The sequence below is a fragment of the Panthera leo genome, chromosome A3, assembly GCF_018350215.1.
Source record: "Panthera leo isolate Ple1 chromosome A3, P.leo_Ple1_pat1.1, whole genome shotgun sequence".
In the NCBI taxonomy this organism is placed as follows: domain Eukaryota; kingdom Metazoa; phylum Chordata; class Mammalia; order Carnivora; family Felidae; genus Panthera; species Panthera leo.
In genome coordinates this window covers 21,019,503-21,042,331 of record NC_056681.1, presented here as the reverse complement: position 1 = coordinate 21,042,331, position 22,829 = coordinate 21,019,503, and the positions used below count along the sequence as shown (strand labels likewise).

The following is a 22,829-nucleotide window of genomic DNA, read 5'->3' as shown; positions in this document are numbered from 1 at the left end:
AGGGAGCCTGCAGAGAGCCCCTGCCTCAAGCAGGCCTATGGCCTTTGAACTTCTGACACTGAGGGGTGCCCTCTACCAGAGGCTCTTTGATAAGTGCATTCATTTGGCTTTAATATCTTTGCTTGGAGGAGGCCTCCTAACCCTTCAGTGACCTTCACATTGACAACGTAGCCCAGGCCGTGAGGAAACCCCAGCCTCGGTCTGCAGCTGGAAGGATCGAGGCCAGCGGGAGGACTCCTGCAGGCTCATAGAGAGCCCCATCCTTTGAACCTGCCCCGGAGCCCGGTCAAATCCCTGGCTGCCATGACAGGCTGGGTCCAGGGCACGGTCTTCAGAACAGGGTTTGTTCATCCTCAGAACAGACCCACACGTCGCGGGCACCAGCCTCACATGCCTACCTGCAAGTGCGGCATCCCCTCAGGCTGAGCGTGGTCCACGCTGGTGATACCACCACTGTTAACAACAACAAAACCGGCGTTAATCCCAGCTGCCATTTACTGAGTCCTTCCCAAGAGGCACAGGACTTTGTGCACATTATCTCCCTTGATCCTCACAGCAGCCTCACCGGGGAGGTAGACCCTTATTTCCAGCTGCCTGGGACTTTTCAAATAGCCAGTCCCACTCTGGTGGTGACGACTTATGATACGGGAGGCTCGAGAGCTGTAGGCAGTCATGTTTCCCTCAACCTGGAAGGTCAGGCAGAAAACAAAAGTTACGTGCTGAGGGCACAGCCGCAGACGTGGGAAACGGAGAGGGGTCCCCGGTCCCAGCTTTCCTGAGGCGGTGCCCCTGTCCGCCTTCCATAGTTACCTGAGACCGCAGCATGCTTCCAGCAATGCCCATCTGGACCTATGCTAGGGGCTGAGGGTGAGGATAAATGAGATAACACATTTAGCCCTTTAGATGGAAAAAATAAGTCTTCCATAAGTGATAGCTGTTATCACTCTAATTAAGAGGACACAGACTCAGCTCAGCTCAATGCACACCCTGAGAGGCGGCCTCGGCGGGGCACAGGAGCACGATCTATTTTCCACATGCTACCGCGAGTGGTCCTGGAAAGCCCCATAGACAGACTTGTGGGCGGGGAGGCTTGGGGATTCACCTTCCTGGGTCCAGCCTCTTGGGGGCCAGGGGTGCTGGGCGTCCCCATCTGCCCCTGGCGGTCAGCGCGATGGTTTGTCCAGAGGCCAGTAAGGAGCGTCCTCCAGGGCAGACTCTGTGCCGAGTGCCAGGCTACACGGGCAAGTAAGACACAGGCCACACCTGCGTGTGCATGCAGCAGGCCAGGGCAAAGTATGAGAGGGTTGTAGGAATACTTAGGACAGGTGAACCCAATCTTGGGGAATCAAAGAGGGCTTCCAGGAGGAGGTAACCTCGAAACAGCCACCTAAGAATGCATAAGAATACTAGCTAATATCCACAAAGGATGTATTATTATGAGATCTTTCAGATCCTTTCATCCTTTGATGTAATCCTTTGGGCCACCCTGGGAGGGAGGTCTGATTATCCCCATTGAACAGGTGAGACTCCTGGTCCGGCGTCTACAAAGTGGCGGAGATCGGATTTGAATTCGGCCCTTCCTGGTTTAAGTGTGGGTTCTGAGCCGCAGAAACGAGAGTGGATGGGAGCAGGGGTGGGCAGCAGGTCCCTCCTTGCAGGGGGAGCAAAGAGATCTCCCTGAGCTGCTGGATAGGAGGCTGCTGAGGCAGGCCTGGGGTCAGAACTCATGGGGCCTTGCCCACTAGGAGTGCTGGGGAGGGAGTTTGGACTTTGTTGTGAGGGCAGCTGGATGATGGAGAAGGCCAGATGTGATGTTAGAACCCTACCAGTTAGCGTCTGGCCACAGATGAAGCCTTAGGTGGCTGGGGATGGCGGGCCTGAGTAGGGCTCAGAGCCTCCTTCAGAGCCCTGCCTTCAGAGCCCTCTGCCTGGCGTGAGGCCAGAGGCTGGAGGGAGAGGGCTGAGGGACTGGGTTTCCAGCTGCCAGGCTCAGACCCTCTTCCTCCCGAGTGGGGAGTGAGCTGGTGCATCTCAGCCAATCACCAAGCCCACCCTAAATGAGCCATAATGACTCCTGATTGCTCCTTTGTCGCTGGGCTGGCTTTCAATGCCACTTCCATCCGAGGCTGTGGGGAGGAGGAAATAGGGGCCCTGTAGACCAACGCAGCCACGCTGCTTGGTTTTCTATTTTAGGATAAATGCACGTGGGGAGGGGGTTGAGCCTCCCCAGGCTCTCAGATCCACGTGCCAGGCACAGATGAATGGGGGTGAAGGTGGAGACAAACAGAACCAGTTGCCACAGTTTACAAGGCAGATCTCTGACCGACTGACCATGGGGTAGGATTGTATCCTTATTTGACTAATGGGTAATCAAGGCCCAGGGAGGGGTTAGTATACAATCACGGATGGTGAAGAGTGGAACCAAGTCAGCCGACATTTATTGAGCACCTACTCTGTGTCAGGCGCCATGCTACGTGTCAACTATAAACCCAGAGCTTTTCCAATGGTGATGACAATGATAATAGCTAGCTTTTACTGAGCATTTACTAGGTGCCGGGTGCTCGTCATGGTACAGTGTGCCATTCTTGCCACCCACACTGTTAAGGAGAGTGAAACAGGTGCTTGGATGGGGCAGGAAGTGTTTCTCTCTGTCTCCACAGACCTGAGATGGTTCACAAACAGGAGCATTCGGAGACAACGAGGACTAGAGCCTAAGGACATAAGAGAGAGGGCCCAAATGGGAGGGCTCATCGCAAGGTGCATGGCCACATGGACAACTCCAGAAGATCTGACCCAAGAACCCACAGCCTGCAGAGCCTGGGTGGGCTAATTAGAACAGAACACACACACACACACACACACACACACACACACACAGCCACAGATTGTGCTGAATTGAAAGATCCTGATGAACACAAAGTGATTCTTTCCTTCAATTTTTTAAAAGAGGCTCCACGCCCAACATGGCCCTTGAACTGAGGACCCTGAAATCAAGAGTTACATGCTCAGGGTGCCTGGGTGGCTCAGTCGGTTGAGTGTCCGACTCTTGATTTCAGCTCAGGTCATGGTCTTACCCTTTTGTGGGTTCAAGCCCCGTGCCGGGCTCTGCACTGACTGACTGCACAGAGCCTGCCTGGGATTCTCTCTCTGCCGCCCCCCCCCCCCGCCCCTCCCACGCTCCTGTTCTTTCTCTCAAAATGAATAAAAATTAATTAATTAGTTTTTGAAAAATCCCATGCTCTACCGACTGAGCCAGCCAGGCGCCCCTCCATGTGCATTTCTGAGCACTGACCAGTTTAACAGTGAATGCCTCATCCCTCCTTCCTACTGCCTTCGTTCTAGGACAATCCTTTTTGTCCCTTTTTAATAGATGGGTAATTTGAAGCTGAGAGACCCTGAGCCACCTGCCCAGGGTCACTCGACCAAGAGTGGAGGAGGGGACTTCCAGAGCTGAGCTCTGAACCAGCATTCCCCTCAGGCTGTCCCTGGACCCACTAGTCGTGAGGCTGGCCTGGGTGCCCTGGGTACCTAGTGGGCAGCAGGACGATCAGCCTCTGTGCCCACTGTAGAGCAGCAAACCCCTCCCCCTCTTTCTGCCCCTCCTCCCCGCAGCCCGTCTGGGCTCAGAGCTATTAACCAGGTCACGCTGGCTTGTCCCAGTCCAATAGTTCCCTTAATTGCCTTTTTATAGCACGTCGTACAACTGTTCATTACGCTGTCATATTTCCCCTCGAAGGCAGCAGTGGGGGAGCCAAACTGAGGATGGGGACCCGTCCAGGTGGCAGGGGCTGTGTGTGGGGCACCAATGTGTGAAGCTTATTTTCTACTTGGTCAGAATGAATTAAACGCATGCTTCTCACACTTGAGTAATACACAAACCACTTTTAAAGGGGGAAAAAATTTACAGCCCCTTGCCAACAATTGATGGATTATCTTTATTACAATTTTACCGAAATATGTACAAACATAAAGCTAAGTATAAAGCTTTATCCTTTTAGCTCTATACAACAGGAAAAGCTAGGATGATGTGCTAGTGGGATACAAAGCTACACACACACACACACATCAAAATAACACGATTAATTTAACGTGATGGATGATGTACTGCTGAAATTAAATCGCCACTTGCATAGTGAGTATGGTTCTGTGTGCTTTAGCATTTAGCCCCCCTCTGTTCTTTTGTCGTGAGACCTATGACAATTAAAGCAGTCTGGTCATCCAGGAGACCTAGAATCTGCTGGTAGTCTTTTTAGATATAAAATAATATCATAAAGGGGCGCCTGGCTGGTTCAGTGGGTGGAGCATATGACTCTTGATCTCAGGATTGTGAGTTCAAGCTCCACATGGGGTGTAGCGATTACTTAAAAATAAAATCTTAAACAATAATAATAATATAGAGGCGCCTGGGTGGCTCTGCCAGTTGAGGGTCCGACTCCGGCTTAGGTTATGATCTCACAGTTCGTGAGTTCCAGCCCCACAGTTCATGAGCTGTCAGCTCAGAGCCCGGAGCCTGCTTCAGATTCTGTGTCTCCCTCTCTCTCTGCCCCTCCCCTGCTCATGCTCTGTCTCCCTCTCTCTCTCAAAAATAAATACACATTAAAGAATAATAATATAAAAAGAACCAATTCTGGGTGAGAGCTCACACATCGCAGGTTAGGAAACAAGTGATTTCCCAGGAGCCTTTATCAACTCTGCTGGGCTAAGCCATCCTGTGGGGGAAGAGCCACAAGACTCTTGAGGCTGGAAAGCCCAAGACACAGGATGCGGCTCCCCGGGACCAGAGTTGAGTGAAATCCACAAGCTCTCCTGAGCACCTACTGTGTGCCCACCCTGTGCCTCCCCACCTCCCTGTCCCAGAGGAGTCACCTGAATAGTTGGAAGAAGAAGGTGCCAGAGTGGACATATACACCAGTCAGTGCATGGAGATCTATCTGGTCATTGGGAGCCAGATCTGGATTGTAGCCCCTCCCTGGAGCCCAGGGTCCAAGTCCTTCCAGGTGAGCTCACCTAGGGCACTAAGGTTGTAAGGACAGCTCTGAATCTGGGTTTGAATCCTGGATATACCACAACCTATCTGTGAGAACTTAGGCAAGTTATTGAACCTCTCTGTGCTCCAGGGTCCTCATTTGTCAATGGACACGAAACCAATCCAAGCTCACAGGGACGCCGTAAGGCAATCATGTAAGAATACATGCACAGAATAAACACTTGTTAAATATTAACATTGGCATCTCACCCCGGGGCCAGCTCTCAGCGCAACTGGGAGAGAGACAAACTTAACAGATTGGACTCTTAAGCTGAAGGCCATGGAGTCATCATGCGCAGGCTATAGAGAATTGGAAAGTCTGTGTGACGTGTGTGTGACCTAGAAAAATCTTTGCCTGCTAAGCTAGTGCTGGTCAGGGGCTGGCAGAGGCCCTCAGTGTCTTAGTCAGCTGGAGTGCCGTAACAAAACACCGCAGGCTGGGTGGCTTACACAACCGGCATTAATTCTCTCACAGTTCGGAGGCTGGAACTTACAGATCAAGACCTGGCAGGGTCTGTTTCTGAGGATTCTTCCTGGCCTGCAGAGGGCCACCTTGTCACTGTGTCCTTCCTTACCCGGCAGAGAGAACAAGCAAGGTTTGAGGGTCCAGGAGCCCCGTTGCACTCCTGGAGCCCGGGGTCCTCGAGGCAGGGCTCACCAGACTCAGAGCCTCCTCCGTGGCTGTCTCTCCCAGTCGCTATAACCAGTGACCCACAGATTCCTAAGGGTGCTGAGTGGTCTGGAAAGGAGTCCCTGAATCTGTGTGTGCACCCCAAGCCCGTTCTGAACAAAGATCCCATCTTACATGCATATTGCATGACTAGCTTTCAACTCTGCAGAAGGTGATGTGGGCATAAAAGACAGATCCATTTAGAGGGGCTACAGAACCCAGAATTCAGGGCTGGATTTTGGCCATTGTGTATGTGTGTTTCTTCAACCAATTATACTGAAAGATCATGGGTGCAAATGGTTTTATGACATCAATTTAACACAACCCCGCCTACGTTTATTGAGTGTCTACTGTGCACTGGGTACCCAGCGGGGAGTGAGGTCGCTGTGTTCCCTGTTTTCCAGCATAACAGGAGGCTGTGCTCCCAGAAAAAGTCAAAAAATCACTGATCTAACCCATCAAGTCTGGTCCAGCGCTCCTCCTTCACTTCCAGGCAGCTTCTTCTGGTTTCAAAGGCTGCTGAGGGCCAGGCCTAGGTCCCCATGGGCCCTGGCCCTGGACTCTTCTCAGAGCCACCTTCACAGAAGCCTTGGCCCTAGAAGCCAGAAGTTATGAAATCCTGGGGCGCGTGGATGGCTCAGTCAGTTGAGCATTCACCTCTTGATTTCAGCTCAGGTCATGATCCCAGGGTTGTGTGATCCAGCCTCAATGGGGCTCCATGCTGACAGCATGGAGCCTGCTTAAGATTCTCTCTCTCTCTCTCTCTCTCTCTCTCTCTCTCTCTCTCCCTCTCTCTCTCCCCCTCTGCCCTTTTCCCCTGCTCTCTCTCGAAAATAAAATAAAATAAAATAAAATAAAATAAAATAAAATAAAATAAAATAAAAAGTTATGAAATCCAGCCTCCCTTGCCCTGAGACAAGACTCCCCTGGACATTGTCCCTGATAGGAATCCAGCCTCTGCCTGCATACCCCCAGAGATGGGATGCTAATTCAGCAAGGAAAACCACTAATATTTAGTCATTAATGTATTTTAATATCTTTTACCCTGAGCTATCAGAGGCAGCACTGATACCCTCCATGGTCCCACCTGATTTGTCACACCAAAGCAGGGGAAGAATCAGGGTCTTTGTTCCACTCGGAACCCTCAGCCTTGCTGGTCCCTCTCCTCCTTTGTGCCCATAGACACAGCATCAGGAAATTGAGTTCCGGTTTCGGGCAAGGTAGCTGTGGCTTTCTCCAGCCGTAGGAATACCTCACCAATGCCCCAGCTTGAGGGAGGGGGCCTGATGTATAGAGCCAGCTTCTGTCCCTTCAGCAGGAAAAGGCTCACAGACAGAACTTGCTCTGGAAAAGGAAGAGGAGGAGGGGGTCTGTCTGTGATCATTCAGCCCCGAAATGATGCTCATGATGTTGGCTTTCCAGGCCATTAATTCAAGGGCTTCCTGCCCCATCCCCCATGTTGCTGCCTGCTCTGGCAGATAAGCCCAGTTCTATTTAACCCTATTTATTCCCCCCAAAAGTGGCCTCCAACTCCATCAGCCAGGCATTTAACCCCTTGGGTACTGAAGGCATCAAAAACAGAGAGACCGGATCTCATGTTGGGAGAGGGATACGTTTTCCCCCTGGGCCCAGGCTTCAGGACTGATCCAGAGTACTGTCCTTGTATCAGGGGGCTTGGCAGGGGTCCTGGGGTCCCCTCACACTCCCTCTTATGTGGCCCAAGCCCCTCAAGACTTTGGGACCTTGTGTGGCCCTGAGAGGAGAGCCCCTGCCCCCACTCCCAGGGTGGGCTGCAGGGACAGGTCCTCCTCCCCCTCCACAAGCCCTCCCAGCTGCCATTTTCTTAGTCACAGGTCTGGGTTCTGGCATTGGCCAAAAGGAGGCAGTGGCACCTCTCTCTTTTGTGCTCCTGCCTGGAATGTCCTCTTCCCTCTGTCTTCCTCTTCCCTCTTCCAGCACGTTCCTTTTTGTGTCTCCTTCACCCTGTTCCTCCCTTTTTTCTCCCCTATTTTCCCCTTCAGTAATCATATAGGGGTATTCTTTCATTCAGGGGTGCCTACCGGTCTCAGTGTGAATCTGCATGTGTGTTCCCATGTCTGGGCATCTGTCAGTGTGTGCACAACTCTCCACGTCCATGCCTGTCCTGTGCTGCTGTTGCGTCTAAGTCTATTATCCGGGTGCCGGTGCGCATGGGGATCCATCTGTGGGTGTCTGTCCTGGCTTCTTTGTGTGGCAGGCAGTGTCAGTTCAAATCTTGTGTCTGTGTGCTGGCCTGTCCTTGACCTGTGTGCGTTGCCCAGTGTAAATCTGCCGGTGTACTTGAAGCTATGTGCTGGCCCTCGTTTCTTTGTGCATCTGTCGGTTGGCTTGTCCTCTGTTGTGTGAGTGTATGTGTATATGTGTGTGTTGTTTCAACGCAGGGGGCCACGTTGCTGCAAATTCCTCTCGCGAGGGTGCCCCTAGAGGAGCTATCAGAAGAATCTGGAGGTTGATGGCTTCACTAGAGCAGGCCCAGCTCATTACCAGCTAGGCAGGTTGTCCGGTTTGCCTCCTGGGGCTGCCTGCCAGGTCCCCTGCCCTCCGTCCAACTCCTGACCTCCATTCCTTTCCTTGGAAGGCGTGAGGACAGGGAGGTGAGACAAAGACAGAAGAGTGCACATGCCAACTCACTCTGACTTTCACACCCAATCACAGACTTTCTCTTGTACACTCACTTTTTCCTAAACAATGAGACCTGGCTATCTGGTATGGCAACAACAACAGGATGATAAAGTAATTTCTACCATGCATCGGGCACTGAGCGTCCATTGCTCGGCATTTTGTATACAGGACTCACTGAATCCTTTCAAGAACCGAATGAGGCAGTTGTTATTATTTTCACATTTTAGTGTCGAGGAAGTAGAAGCTAAGGGACGTTAAGTGAGTAGTCCAATGTCACACAGCTAATACATGATGGAGCAGAATTTTCTAGTAAAGGAAGGCTGCTTGGGAGCATGCCACCCTGGCCTGGGAAGAGGCATTTATTGCAAATAGCAAGAAAAGAGGGATACAGGGGCACCTGGGTGGCTCAATCGGTTAAGCATCGGGCTCTTAATTTCAGCTCAGGTCATGATCTCATGGTTCATGAGTTCGAGCCCCAAGTCAGGCTCTGTGGCAGCAAAGCCTGGTTGGGATTCTCTCTCTCCCTCTCTCTCTGCCCCTTCCCTGCTCACTCTTTCTCTCTCAAAAATAAATAAACATTAAAAAAAAAAAAGAGGGATACAGAGGCTTTCCTCCTCCAATGTTGGCATCTAATTATTGCCAAAAGAACTAACGTCTGCTCGAAATTTCATCTCTTTTGACGGTGAGGTGACCGAATACCAAACAACCAGGGAGAGGAGATGGGAGGACAGACAAGGTCATGGAAGAGAAGGCACAGGAGGGGCATCAGGATTCCTGCGGCCTAGACTGCCTCTACCCTGGGCTCTGAATGACCTTGAGCAGGACACCTCACTGCCAGGCCTGAGTGTGCCTATCTGTAAATGTGAGGCTCTGTTGGGATGTTTTAGGGACGGTGTAAGCATCGCAGAAAGGATGATTGGACTGAATGTTCTCCAGTGTCCCCAACGACCCAAGAATTGCCACGGGAGCCTAGACAGGGGTCATGCTTGCATTGTCTTGGTGGTTCCCACAACAGTGGGAAGAGAGTCACATGCACAGTAGGGTGCTGAGAAGGTTTGCTGAATGAATGAATGATGAACGACACCATTTCTCACTAATGACAGAACTTCCCAGTCCACCTTGGGTCTTACAGCAGCAAACATCATAAGGGAAAAGGAAAGAGAGGATAAGCATTTTGGACTATCATAAATCCACCCATAAATCAGGAATGACCAACTGATACATAGTTGTCAAAAGGCATCAATGGCCACCCCCAGGTGTGGGGGTGTATGGGGTAGAGGAAGACACTAGGGACCCCTAGTCTCTGCCTGGACCACCTCGTGTGGAACTAAAGAATTTCACCAGGAACAGAAAAGCTGGGATAAGGATGAGGAGGTGAAGATCTTTGCCTGCAGGAGTCTGTAGGGAGAGGGGATCTCTCTCCCCAGCCTTTGGGGATGGAGTGGAAGATGATCTCTGGGATGGGAGATCAGTTCTATTTCAAGTCTCCTTGGAAGAGACAATCTGTGTTTGGGGAGGAAGGATTTCTGTTCTTTGTTCTAGGTCATATCGTGACTTGGGGGGTCTGTGTTTGGAGCTGGGCTCTATGGGGAGGTTTTCTTGGCAGTATCTTCTCCTCATAGTGCAGGGGACTGGATTGCTCAGGTTAGGGGGTGGGCTTCTGTCTTGGCTTCTGGCAAGCAGGCTTTTGGGAGAATATAAGAGAGTACCTGGGGAGGGATCAAGGGAGCATCTCCGTCCAATGTGGCAGAGGTTCCTATCTGGAGAAGAGCTTCAGGGAGACCGGAAGGCACTGGCAGTGGGGGGTAGGGAGTATGGGGGAAGCCTGTCTTGTCCAGGAAGCTCCAACTGGCTGGTCAAAGCCCTCAGGCCGCCCTACTTGTGCGCTGACGTGAGCTAATCTAGAAATACTACAGGGGCGGGGGGGGGGGGGGTAGGGGGGGGAGAGACTGGGGTTCTCAGAGAGACAGAGCCTTGAGAGGGGGAGATTGGGGATCGCTTTCTTTTCCTTTCCTTCAGTTTCTCCCTCCCCACACTCCCACCCCAGTCACAGCCGCTAGACCTCCTCCACCGAAGCCAGGTGGCCAAGCTGCTGTTTACTGCTCAGGAGTCGTCCCGGCGGGAGCCCAGCTGGGAACACACGCAGGGACCCTTACCGAGCTGTGGACCCTCACGGAGACACAACTACAAAAGGGCTCACACAGGCAGAAACGCAGGCAAGCCAGTCGGCAACACTTATGCACACAATCCAGCACACAAGCTCTGCGCACGCACAGGCTGAAATGCGCACGAAACCACACATGTACAGAATAAACACAGTTACCAAATCTCACCCTCGGAGTCCTTTCAGATTCAGCCTGTAGCAGTATCTGATACAGTATCGGTCTTTGTCTCAGGGTCGCTCTCTGACTCGAGCACCCCACTCATCAGCAACGATCTAGGTTTTCACCGCCTCGGCGAGCGCACCGCGCACCTCTGCGCCCCGGGCCCGCGGCGAGCCCTTCTTCCCTCCGGGCCGGACACCGGCTGAGCCCCTGTGCGGCGTGTGCATTCGCAGACCCGCCAAGAGGCTGTCGAGAAAGGCCCTCACGAAGTCCTGCTCCTTCCAGACTCCTCAACGAAAAGAAAGTGAGAGCGGTTGGTGGCGGTTGGAGCGGATGGAGAGCGGTTGGTGGCGAACGAGCCGCAGAATCGCTTCCATCGCGGCGTCCCTGGACGGGTTGAGACAGCCCGGTGACCGAGGCCCGGCTGAGCATTCTTGAAACTGGACCAGGACGGACTGCCTCCGAAGGGGGCTTGCGGCCAGGTTTCAGTGTGAGTAATTGGTACAGATAGACGCCCAGACGGCCGGCGCCGCCCGAGACAGGTAACTGCCCCGCTGCCTTTCTGGACGTCTAGACTGGTCCTTGGCCAGAAGCTCTGGGGCCGAAAGCCTCCCAGGCTCTGGAGGGGGTAGTCGCCGCCGCGGGACCGCTAGAATCGGCAGGCTCCGGCCCCCTCCCTCCTTGCCGCGGCGAGGTGGGAAGGGCTAGGATCCGAGCTTAGCACCTCCCCCAGAAATGCAGCACTCCAGCCCCCCCACCGTGCCCTCCGAGCCCCCTCCCCGGTGCGCTCCCTCTCGGTGCCCTCCCGCGGGCGCCCCTCTCCGGCCCCCATTCAGTTCTCCCGAGTCCCTTCGCGACCCTGTTTCTTCTCGCTGCCCTCCTCCCCACGCACCCCCTGCCTCCGGGTGTTTCCCCTTCCCCAGCGCCCGCCCCCCGCCTGATTCCGAGGGGCGGGAGCGCATTGGGCTGCGCACGGGTGGGGGCGCCGCGCCAGCCTCGCGTAGCTGCTCTGACGCCGCCGCCGCCGCCGCCGCCGCCCTCCGCAGCCCAGCGCGCGCCCCGCGGCAGCACCGCAGTGCACTCGCCGCCGCCGCTCCGCCAGCCCCGCCGCCCGCCCGCGGGGTGGGCTTCGAGCGAGCCTCAAACGCCAGCCGAAGGGGTCATGAGCCAGAGCGCCCTGGGACGCCGCGGGGAAAGCGAGCGAAGATAGCGGCCTCGCGCCCCCCTGGCCCTCGCCGCCTTGCCGCGCGTCCCCCGCGCCCCCAGCCCCTTGTGTCCTTTCCACGGACCCCGCCGCAGCCATGGCCACCCTTTTACGCAGCAAGCTGTCCAACGTGGCCACAACGGTGTCCAACAAGTCCCAGGCCAAGGTGAGCGGCATGTTCGCCAGGATGGGTTTTCAGGCGGCCACCGACGAGGAGGCGGTGGGTTTTGCTCACTGCGACGACCTCGACTTTGAGCACCGTCAGGGCCTGCAGATGGACATCCTGAAAACCGAGGGCGAGCCCTGCGGGGACGAGGGCGCCGAGCCGCCCGTCGAGGGAGACATCCATTACCAGCGCGGCGGAGGCGCGCCCCTGCCGCCCTCGGGCTCCAAGGACCAGGCTCTGGGGGCCGGTGGCGAGTTCGGGGGCCACGACAAACCCAAGATCACGGCGTGGGAGGCGGGCTGGAACGTGACCAACGCTATCCAGGTGAGCGCGGGATTCCCTGCTCTGCCTGCCCCCACCCTCCACCTCCTTTAGCTCAGAGAACCAGGCCGTACCCCCAGCTGAGTCCCCGGGCGATCTCGGCCGAGAGACCCCCCCTCCCCTCCTCAGGACGTCGCCTTCCCCCTTCCCTCCCAGCCCTGCGGGGGGGATCTGCAACCCTACAAGCGGCGGCTCCCGCCCAGATCCGCGCTCCCTCCAGTGGCGCCAGCCGCTGGACAGCCAGGCTGCTGTTTGGTCCGAGGCACTTGCCCTGAGACCCTGCAAAAGGGAGGGAAACGGGAGGAGGGGGATCGGGGAGTGGTGAGGGAGAAGGAAAATCAGGATTGGAGGGAACCGTGTCTCCCGGGACTCCGGAATGGATTCACAGCTGCATGTTGGGGAGGAAAAGAGAAGGGGGACTGCTGAGGTGGGAGTCTCCTCCTGTGACACAGGCACCGACACACAGGCTCACATCCCCCCTCCCGCACGAACAAACTCCCGGCACAGGTGCGCACGACATGCGTCTATATATAGACCACGGGGTTATCCTCAAACGCACCTTCATACGCCCCCACACAAGCACATACCTGGACATACCGAGCATACACACGAACCTATTTGAACGTTCACAGGCACACAAGCGCAAGACTCGTGCAAACAGGATTCAGTCCACTTTCTCAAGTGCAGCCCTACTGGGGACATACAGGTGTACACAAACATAAGCACACATATTATGTGCCCACACAAGCACAAATGGCCCGTGGTACCTCGGTGCTTCTGCGCACAGACTCACCCCTTTCGCCCGAAATTCCGGCTACACCGCAAAGAGGCGACCAGCTTCTCCGCATGTGACCCTGGAGAAGCCGCCTCTGGATGCTCTGAACTGCCTCTACTCTCCAGGCCGGCCACCCCTTCAGGCTACTCGCAACGCCCCACTCCCCACCAGGAGGCGCCGGACTCTTCAGGGACCGGGTTTGGAATGCGCACAACGACCCCCGGAACTGGCGGAGGCGGGCAGGCCGCGGCACGCGGAGCGGAGGAGGCCTCAGCCCTAGGTGCCCCCGGGCCCTGTGGCTTGGTCCCCCTCGCGTCCCCGGAGCGCACGGTCGTTGGGGCGCACAACGTGGGCCTCCCGGGAGCGGGAGGGCCGCGGCGGGTTTGCTCGGGGACCCGGGCTGAGCAGGGCCCTGCGCACTAAGTGGTCGGGCCCGAGGCGCCTCCCGCTCCCGGGCCCTGCGAGACGGCCTTGCGGAACCGGGGGCAGGAGACCGCGACCGCCTCCTTGCCACCCCCGCCTTCTCCAGGGGCGTCTTTGAAGGCCCCGTTCCATAGGCCCGGAGGGAGGCCAGGGTGGGAGCCGGGAGGCCTGGAGGCCTCGGAAACCCTGGATTTCGTTAGCTTTTCTTCTCTTTGTGGATTCTAAACCTTCCTTCCACAGTCCGCCCGCCTGAGTCCACAGCTTGATTCCTGCTTGATTTAGCCTCTCAGTCACTGCTCGCGCTTCTCCTCCCCCCCCCCCCCCCCCCACCCCGCCATTACCCTTCTGGCCTCTCCCCCCTAGGGCCTTCTGGCCACTCTCACATTTCCTCCGTTCTGGCCTCCCTCTGCTTCGCTCACCTGTAGCCCCTCTTCCGCCCTACCCCAGCTCTTTTCCCGGCCCCTGCTGTTATAACGCTCCCTTCTCCAATCGGCCTTAGGCCCTCGTTAGCTTCCCTGTACCCCATTGGAGCCGCACCTAAAATCCCTCACCCCCTCTTCCTAGTGGCTCAGGCCCAGCTCTCTACCTTTCTCACCGCCCTTTTCTGGCTCTGATCCCTCCACCCCCTTCTTATCTACTTCCAAAATATCTCCATATACCTTTTCCCTCCTTGTGGCTTGACCCCACGCTCAGCCTCCTCCCCACCTCCCGGCCCTTAGCGCACCTTTCCCTCTCAGTTCCGTCCTTGAACACCTCCCTCTCCATCTGACTCGACGCCCGGGCTTCCCCCGGTGAGGCCGCGGGACACCCCTATTGCAGCCGCCCGTTAACCTCTCTTCCCCGGGGCTGAAGCCCCGTTCTCACTCCGCGTAGCGCCCCCTCGCGGCCCCAGTTTTAAGCCACGCCTCTAGGCCCCCTCTGACGAGGCTGCTGCCGCTGAGCCCCGGCGTCTGGTTCCCTTTTCCGCTCCGCAGGGCATGTTCGTGTTGGGCCTGCCCTACGCCATCCTGCACGGCGGCTACCTAGGGTTGTTCCTCATCATCTTCGCCGCCGTGGTGTGCTGCTACACGGGCAAGATCCTCATCGCGTGCCTGTACGAGGAGAACGAGGACGGCGAGGTGGTGCGAGTGCGGGACTCGTACGTGGCCATCGCCAACGCGTGCTGCGCGCCGCGCTTCCCGACGCTGGGAGGCCGCGTGGTGAACGTGGCGCAGATCATCGAGCTGGTGATGACTTGCATCCTGTACGTGGTGGTCAGCGGCAACCTCATGTACAACAGCTTCCCGGGGCTGCCCGTGTCGCAGAAGTCCTGGGCCATTATCGCCACCGCCGTGCTGCTGCCCTGCGCCTTCCTTAAGAACCTCAAGGCGGTGTCCAAATTCAGCCTGCTGTGCACTCTGGCCCACTTCGTCATCAACATCCTGGTCATCGCCTACTGCCTGTCACGGGCACGCGACTGGGCCTGGGAGAAGGTCAAGTTCTACATCGACGTCAAGAAGTTTCCCATCTCCATTGGCATCATCGTGTTCAGCTACACGTCCCAGATCTTCCTGCCTTCGCTGGAGGGCAACATGCAGCAGCCCAGCGAGTTCCACTGCATGATGAACTGGACTCACATCGCCGCCTGCGTGCTCAAGGGCCTCTTCGCGCTGGTCGCCTACCTCACCTGGGCCGACGAGACCAAGGAGGTCATCACGGATAACCTGCCCGGTTCCATCCGTGCCGTGGTCAACATCTTCCTGGTGGCCAAGGCGCTGTTGTCTTACCCGCTGCCCTTCTTCGCTGCTGTGGAGGTGCTGGAGAAGTCGCTCTTCCAGGAAGGCAGCCGCGCCTTCTTCCCGGCCTGCTACGGCGGCGACGGGCGCCTCAAATCGTGGGGGCTGACGCTGCGCTGTGCGCTGGTCGTCTTCACGCTGCTCATGGCCATCTACGTGCCGCACTTCGCGCTGCTCATGGGCCTCACCGGCAGTCTCACGGGCGCCGGCCTCTGCTTCCTGCTGCCCAGCCTCTTCCACCTGCGCCTGCTCTGGCGCAAGCTGCTGTGGCACCAAGTCTTCTTCGATGTCGCCATCTTCGTCATCGGTGGCATCTGCAGTGTGTCCGGCTTCGTGCACTCGCTTGAGGGCCTCATCGAGGCCTACCGAACCAACGCGGAGGACTAGGGCGGGAGGGCTCCCGCGCTCCCGCGCCCTTCCCACCCTCCCCACCCACCCCCACCAGCCCTGTGCGCCCTGCCGCCGCGCTTGGGAAGCCAAGCTTTAAACATCTCTGGTTCCTAGTTTCTGATTATTGGGGACGGGGGTGGGGTGGGGTGGGAGGGATAGGAATCCACAATCCATCGCGTCTGCGTTTCTGTTGTCCTTTCTTTCCCACAACACCCTAGTTTCTGGGGAGGCGGGGGGCGAATTTGTGGGCAGGGCTTTCTGTCCTTCCCGGAGGGCCCCCTACTCTTTGGTCCCTGTCACCGAGCGGGTGGGAAGGGAGGGAGAAGGGGCTCAGCTCGCAGGCGCAGAAACTTGACCTTGGGGGGACATTTCACAGCCATCCAGTGCTCGGAATCTGCAGCGTCCAGCCATTTCCAGCAAGAGCGCTTCCCATTCCAGAGACATTTCAACCCTGCAGAGGGAAAAGGCTGGCCGCCGGGAAATCCGTTTCGGGTGGGCGATTTCCTTCCACGAAGCGGGGAGGCGGGAAGCCAAGGCAGGGCCGGCTTGCCTGCCGGTTTTCAGGAATCCAAACTCATCTTGTGCAATTTATCAGGTCGTGGAACTGTTCTACTGTGCGTGTGGTGTGCTCGTGGTGAATAAGACGAAATGTATATCAGAAAAAAAAAATCTATCTCTAATTTAGAGTGCGGTACATTAATTATATCCGTAAATAAAGAAGAAACAAAGGTGCGCGGGCTTCTTGTCGGTTATGCATTTTTGCGCCCTCGGGGATCCCAAAGCGTTGGAGCGCCGGGAACGACTCTGGCCCGACCGGGTGAAGCAGGTGTGGATGGAAGAGCGCCTGTAGGAGAGCCTGGGGGGAGTGAGAAGCACTAAGAGGAGGCTCTCCAGGTGTTTGGGGGGAGGCAGGGGAAGGAGCCTGTGGGGCTTGCAGCAGTCTCCGTGTGGCCAGGGCCCTGCCGCCACCAAGATACGATTTGTTCCGAATCCATCTGAGAGCATTCCAGAGACTCTCAACCTCCAATCCTGAAAGGACAAAAAAGAAAAAAGACAATAAACAAAGGCACGCAGAAATTCACACTTGATTGTGGACTGTGAAGATACTATACAAAGGAAATCAGCCGCAGGTTGTGGATTTCCCAGGGCTCCCAGGGCCAGGGGCCAACCCGGCCTCCCAGGCATCTCTCACCCAAGAAATCCCCCCTCAAGTCCAAGCGGAGGTTTACACAGCCACAGCGAAGAGATCTAGCTGTTTAGAAACAACAGCCTGAGCTATTTGGATCCCAGTCTCCCCTCTCCTTGAGCAGCCTGTTGGATTTTTTTTTTTTTTTAAATTACCTAGAGGGTCCAGTCCTTTTTGTGTGTGTGCAGATCCAGCTGCGGGGTGCCAGTCCTGGGCATGGTTGCCGAGGGTCACAGTCAGAATTAGCATACGGGATCCAGGAATGCAGGAAGGCTGGGCCATTCCTGGGGTCCTCTCTCACTTTGAGAGTAGCCGTGCGGGAGGTTTTTTGTCACCGCCACCAAGTCAGAGAGGACTAGTTTGGAACGAATTCTCTTGGTGTGATCTCTGCACCAGAAAGCACGGGGAGATTGCCTAAGAACAATGTCCATCCTCCCTGCCCTCAGCGACGGCTGTGGAGGCCTGTATGCGCATGTGTAGGAGATATAAAGATCTGCGTGTGGGGTGGACGGAAGTCTTGTGAGAGCCTTGATGAATATGTGTGTGTGTGTGTGCGTGCGTGTGTGCAGAGCATTGAGTGGGCGTGCCTGTGGTAGAGGTGACCTCGCACCATCCTGATTCTGCAGCTATGGAGCAGAACAGGGATAAGATCTGCCCTCTGCTGCCCGGGGTTCTGACTATTTAAACGGGCTATTTGGGATGTCCGCTGTCTCCTAATCCCTCTTGTCACTATTGTCTCGCATTCAGGATCCAGAGCTGAGCAGAGGATCCTGTTTGCTAAGCTCTCTGATGTCTCTCAGTCCCGAAGCTGACCACCCCTCCCTTCCCTACCCGCCACTTCTCAGTGGGTCCACAGACCCTGGGGTGCACTCTGAGTCGCAGGGAGGTGTGCAGTCTTCAGAAAAAGCCCGGGCTGCTGCAGTGGATGGGAAGGTGGGAGCGTCAGGCTGCACCAGCTCCATCCTTCCCATCTTTAGAAGGACAAAGGAGACAGTAGGCAGGTTCTGGACAGTGGCTGCCACCTCCGCGGACTTGCCTAGATCCACTCCCTTGCGTCCTGCTCCGGGCTTTGTGCTCAGCTTACAGGAGCCTGGGTTCCCCCCTCCCCCACAGCGAGTCCGGAGGGTGAGGGTCCGGAGACCCAGCCTTCTAGGCGCCCCAGAAGAAACCCTGCACCCTCGTGGGTAGGACATCCATTCCAGACTCGCATTCAGGCAACTGGAAGAAATAGGGAGCCTGGGTAGCTGAGGCCCATCTCCGAACTCCTGCCGCCAACACCAAAGTGTGTGGGTAGAAGTTCAAACGAAGCATTCCGATTTTCTTCGGGTAGAGTCCGAGGGAGCGGATAGGCCCGGTCAGATTCATCAGGGGGTCGAACTGAAGAGGAGAGGCGGAATCCACCTCCGGGTCCCAGGGTGCCCATCATTTCCCAGCACGGATCCAGATAAGCGGTCCCTTCCGGCGGCAGCCTTGCGACGGTGTTATTGGCGTACCTGGCTCAAGGCTTGGGAACCAAGACACTTGTCCCCGGAGGAACCCAGGAGTCGCCGCCTGCTCCCCAGCGGTGTCCTACCTCGCCCCCCAGTGGTGAGAGCGCAAGCTGCCGGCCCTCAAAGAAGGCTCTCCACCGTTAGATTTTGGGTAATCTCTTTCCTGCATACCCCAGATTTCTAACTGCTTCTTCCCACCCTGCCATCCCCCGCCCTGCCCCATTGATAATCACTGCTTACCTCTAGTGCTTTATTTTCAGGTCCTTCATATTTCAAAAGTGGGCTTTTGATCGTTTTCCCCTCAAACAGAAGGAGGAGAAGGAGGCTATGTTGTTCAAGTGTTTCATTGAATGGCATGTCCTGCCCCAGGGACTGATCTGTTCCCTTTATTCATTTGGATGGATGGAGGGACCAGTCAGGAAGTTGAGAAGGATCCTCGACTTTCTGTTGGTGGGGATGAAAGATCTCAAGGGCAAGGGCCAGAGAGAGGCTGCAGTCAAGGAGGGGGCAGATCAGCTAGAGGGCTTAGTTGTCACTGCCAGTGAAGGTGTGGTGGGAAACCCAGGCCTGGACGTGCAGGGATTCAGGAGGTGGAGCTGGTTTGACCCCAGAGAACCAACCTTGGGTGTTTTTCCCACGGCTTTTATTTATTTATTTTTCTTCCTCTTCCAAGAACACTTGCGAGCTTACAGAAAAGGTGAGAGAATTCTACACTGACAGTGCATAGCCCGCCACCTAGACTGAACAATCGACAGTTTTACAGTGTTGGATTATCTACCCTATAGCTATCCATCTATCCAGGTAGCAATCCACCTTTTTAAAAAGTGTCCTTCCAAGTTGCAGCCGTCAGCATATTTCCCTGTTATGGAAGCATGCAGGATCGGTACCAGTGACATTCAGATAGCACAGGACCAGTGGCAGTGCTATCTCTGCTCAGCCTTACTGAGTCCAAAGCAAAAGCAAAATATCAGCAATAAGGATCCTGTCTTGATTTCACATTTTATTATTTTGTTCATGTTATTTTGAACATTATAGTGCAGGCTTAAATCTTGATATTGATTTATTATGTATTTGTGTGTGTGTGTGTGTGTGTGTGTGTTGGCTCCATGCCCAATGTGAGGCTTGAGCTCAAGACCCCAAGACTGAGGGTCACATGCTCTACTGACTAAGACAGCCAGGTGCCCCTGAATTTTGATCTTTAAAATAGTGCATCAAGGGGTGCCTGGGTGGCTCAGTCGATCAAGCCTCCAATCCTTGATGTCGGCTCAGGTCATGATCTCGTGCTTTGTGAGATCGAGCCCTGCGTGGAACTTTGTGCTGACGGCATGGGGCCTGCTTGTGATTCTCTCTCTCCCACTGACTCTTGTCCCTCACCAGGTCACCCATGCATGCGCTCTCTCTAAATAAACAAACATTAAAAAATAAAAAAAAATCGTGCATCAAATATCTCATTGAATTTTTTTGCACCGTCTTAAACTTTGCTCTCTGAGCAAATGCTTCACTTGCCTCATGCTCATCCCAGTCCTAAGTGTGAGGTAGGGCTTGGGAGAGGAGCTCTACTTCCTTCCTAGAGGTTTGGAGTGAATCTGTTCAAGAGCCTGGCTATGACTCATCCCACAGTGATGCTGCGGGTACCATCTCTGCCAGTTGTGGGGTCGAAGAGGGGCCAGGAGGGGAGAGACCTCTAGCCACAAACGCCCAGTAGGGTGGTCCAGCAGCGTTAAGGGTCAAGTTCTGGAAGGGGATGGGGAGGGGAGGAGCTTTACGCCGGCAGCTCCAAATAACACTCTGTGGGTGGGATGGAAACAGGGTGTACAGATTAATTGTTAAGGTAAGGTCAGGATGGGCCCTTCATTCAATATGACTGGTGTCCTTACAAGAAGAGGAAAAGGGATACACACACAGGGAGAATTCCATGTGACAGTGGAGGCGGAGAGTGGAGTGATGCGTGTACAAGGCAAGGACTACAAGCGACACCCAAACATAAGATAAAGGCGTGGAATGAATTCTTCCTTAAAGCCGTCAGAAAGAGCATGGCTCTGTCCACACCTTCTTTGGGACTTCTGGCATCCAGAACTATGAGAGAGTAAATTTCTTCTGTTTTCAGCCATTCTTAGTGGTACTTTATTATGCCGACCCTAGAAAATGAATACAGTAGGCTTCTGATCTATTTTCTTCTAGTCATTTCTACGGGCAAATAATTACCACCATAGATTTTGTCTAGTGCTGTGTTGTACAACAGAGTAGCCACCAGCTACACGGGGCTATTTAAATGCAAATGTAAATTTAAATTAAATTAAAAATCAGCTCCTCAGTTGCACTACTCACATGTGGCTCATGCATTAGACATTGCAGACTGTAGAACATTTCCATCATGGCAGAAAGTACTATTGGATAGCATTAGTCTAGTGTGTCCATTTTCTCCTGCAGTAATGCTGCGTGGCAACCCAGAATTTCAGTGAAGAGCAAACATTTTGTTGCTGTTCATGGATCCACGGGGCAGCCCAACTGTAGATGATGGGTCAGCTTGGACTTGACTCTAGGCTGCAGTTTGGGTTTGGGTCTGCTCCATGTATTTTCCATCCTCTTCACACTCCGGGCATGTTCTTCTTATGACTAACAGCAGGAGTGCAAAGAGGGCAGTCTAAACCACAAAGCACACTTAAAGCCTCTGCTCAGATCACATTTGTTTAGCGCTGGCTGAAAGCAAGCCACGTGGCCAAGCCCAGTATCAATGTTTATAGCGAGAGGCCCTACAAAGTTACATGGCAGGTGGTATGGATTATAGTCTTATTATACGGGAGTGGAGAACCAGAAACAAGAATCCAGTCTACCTTACTTATACACAGTGCTTTTTTTTTCCCCTGAAAAAGTAATACACTCACATGGCTAAAAATGTTTTAAAGTATGCTGTGAACATTTTCCCCATACCTGACCCTCCCACCTTGGCTCCTTTCTTTATAAGTATACTCTTATATTAGTTTCTTGTCTATCTGTTTGAAAATACAAGCAAATCCATATATATTTGTCCCCACCCTTTCTTCAAGGTAGTTTACTATACACTGTGCTGCTTTCACTTATTTCTTTTAAAAATAAATCTTGAAGTTTTTCCCATGTTAGTATACATAAATGTAGCTCTTTTTTTTTTTTTAATTTTTTTTAACGTTTATTTATTTTTGAGACACAGAGACAGAGCATGAACAGGGGAGGGGCAGAGAGAGAGGGAGACACAGAATCTGAAATGGGCTCCAGGCTCTGAGCTGTCAGCACAGAGCCTGACGCAGGGCTCAAACTCACGAATCGTGACATCATGACCTGAGCCGAAGTCGGACGCTTAACCGACTGAGCCACCCAGCGCCCCATAAATGTAGCTCTTGAACTTACATTCACTTATATTTACTGTTCTCTGTGTTCTGCTTATCCCTGCTTTCTCAGTTTAATGACTGATGAGATACTTTCAGATACTTTCAGATGAGATAATGGGTTTGCTTTGGAAGGCAACACCCTTAATCTGACTTTGCCACTAGGCTGGGTCTCAGTTTAGCCTAGAAGAGTTCACAGAGATTTTGAGAAAAGTTTAAGGTTTCATCTCTTGCTGAAAATGTTACCATTTAAAAAAATTTTTTTAATGTTTATTTATTTTTGAGAGAGAGAGAGAGGACAGAGGATCTAAAGTGGGCTCTGCACTGACAGCAGTGAGCCCCATGCGGGGCTCAAATTCACAAACCGTGAGATTAGACCTGAGCCGAATTTGGACACTCAACCAACTGAGCCACCCAGGTGCCCCCAAACGTTACCATCTTTTATAACTAACTTGCTTTTTTCTCTCAAAGTTGCGGGTTCCAGACCTGAAAGCGTACAGTCAAGGGATGTGTTTTTAAACCTTTTTATACCCCTAGCTGGGAGAAATGGGGCAGGGGAGAGCTTGCCCAATCCTTTTAGAGCTAAACTGGAAGGCAGGTGTCACATTACCTCCACTCCCACCCCCACTGGCCAGAATTTGGTCACAAAATCATACTAGATGAAATTTTGAGGGAGTTATACCACTAAAAGGAAGAGAGAATGTATATATTGAGAATCAATTAGTCCTTTTCTCAGTCTTTGAGGTCTCAGTGAGAGGGCTGTGGGAGTTAGTAAATAATAAATAATTGAATTATTTAATAATGAATCTATTAAAAGAGTTCATATTGTATTACAAAAGACTACACACAGGAAAGTGCACAGATCGTAAGTGGACAGTTTGATGAATATTCACAAACTGAAAGTGTGTACGTAGCGAGCTCCCTGGTCAAGAAATTGAACACTGTCAATACCCCCGAGTTTGTTTCCCTGACGGCTGGGCTAAGGGCCTCGTAACTCTGTGGAGGCGGAGCCAAGGGCGATTGAAGGTGAGTTACCCGGGAAATGGGGGTGTGACT

General features: G+C 54.0%; 1 protein-coding gene and 2 long non-coding RNA genes across 7 annotated transcripts; 1 reads left to right on the top strand and 2 right to left on the bottom strand.

The window, feature by feature from the left end:
• Positions 1 to 345: 345 nt before the first annotated feature.
• On the bottom strand, positions 346 to 5,950 carry LOC122214913. Of its 2 annotated transcripts, XR_006200152.1 has the most exons (4): positions 5,832 to 5,950; positions 4,867 to 5,015; positions 566 to 686; positions 346 to 453 (listed from the first exon to the last, which is right to left on the bottom strand). It is a non-coding gene; the product is annotated as an uncharacterized LOC122214913 (long non-coding RNA). The 2 variants fall into 2 exon arrangements; XR_006200153.1 differs by lacking the exon at positions 4,867 to 5,015.
• A 758-nt stretch (positions 5,951 to 6,708) lies between these two features.
• LOC122215552 lies at positions 6,709 to 11,558 on the bottom strand. The gene is made up of 2 exons (XR_006200444.1): positions 10,691 to 11,558; positions 6,709 to 7,040 (listed from the first exon to the last, which is right to left on the bottom strand). It is a non-coding gene; the product is annotated as an uncharacterized LOC122215552 (long non-coding RNA).
• Positions 11,137 to 16,467, top strand: SLC32A1 (solute carrier family 32 member 1). 4 transcript variants are annotated; one of them, XM_042930984.1, is made up of 4 exons: positions 11,137 to 11,223; positions 11,728 to 12,051; positions 12,151 to 12,375; positions 14,545 to 16,467. In XM_042930984.1, exons 2-4 carry the CDS (start codon positions 11,983 to 11,985, stop codon positions 15,730 to 15,732), a joined length of 1,482 nt encoding a protein of 493 aa, XP_042786918.1. In that variant the 5' UTR covers positions 11,137 to 11,223; positions 11,728 to 11,982; the 3' UTR covers positions 15,733 to 16,467. The 4 variants fall into 4 exon arrangements, with proteins under 4 accessions (XP_042786918.1, XP_042786917.1, XP_042786915.1 ...); XM_042930983.1 differs by having other exon boundaries at positions 12,142 to 12,375; XM_042930981.1 differs by having other exon boundaries at positions 11,728 to 12,375.
• Positions 16,468 to 22,829: the final 6,362 nt, after the last annotated feature.

Bases quoted from the DNA above. Each gene is read 5' to 3' on its own strand.
- SLC32A1 (XM_042930981.1), top strand. From the start codon at position 11,983: ATGGCCACCCTTTTACGCAGCAAGCTGTCCAACGTGGCCACAACGGTG. The intron at 12,376-14,544 runs GTGAGCGCGGGA...TCCGCTCCGCAG, and splicing joins ACGTGACCAACGCTATCCAG to GGCATGTTCGTGTTGGGCCT.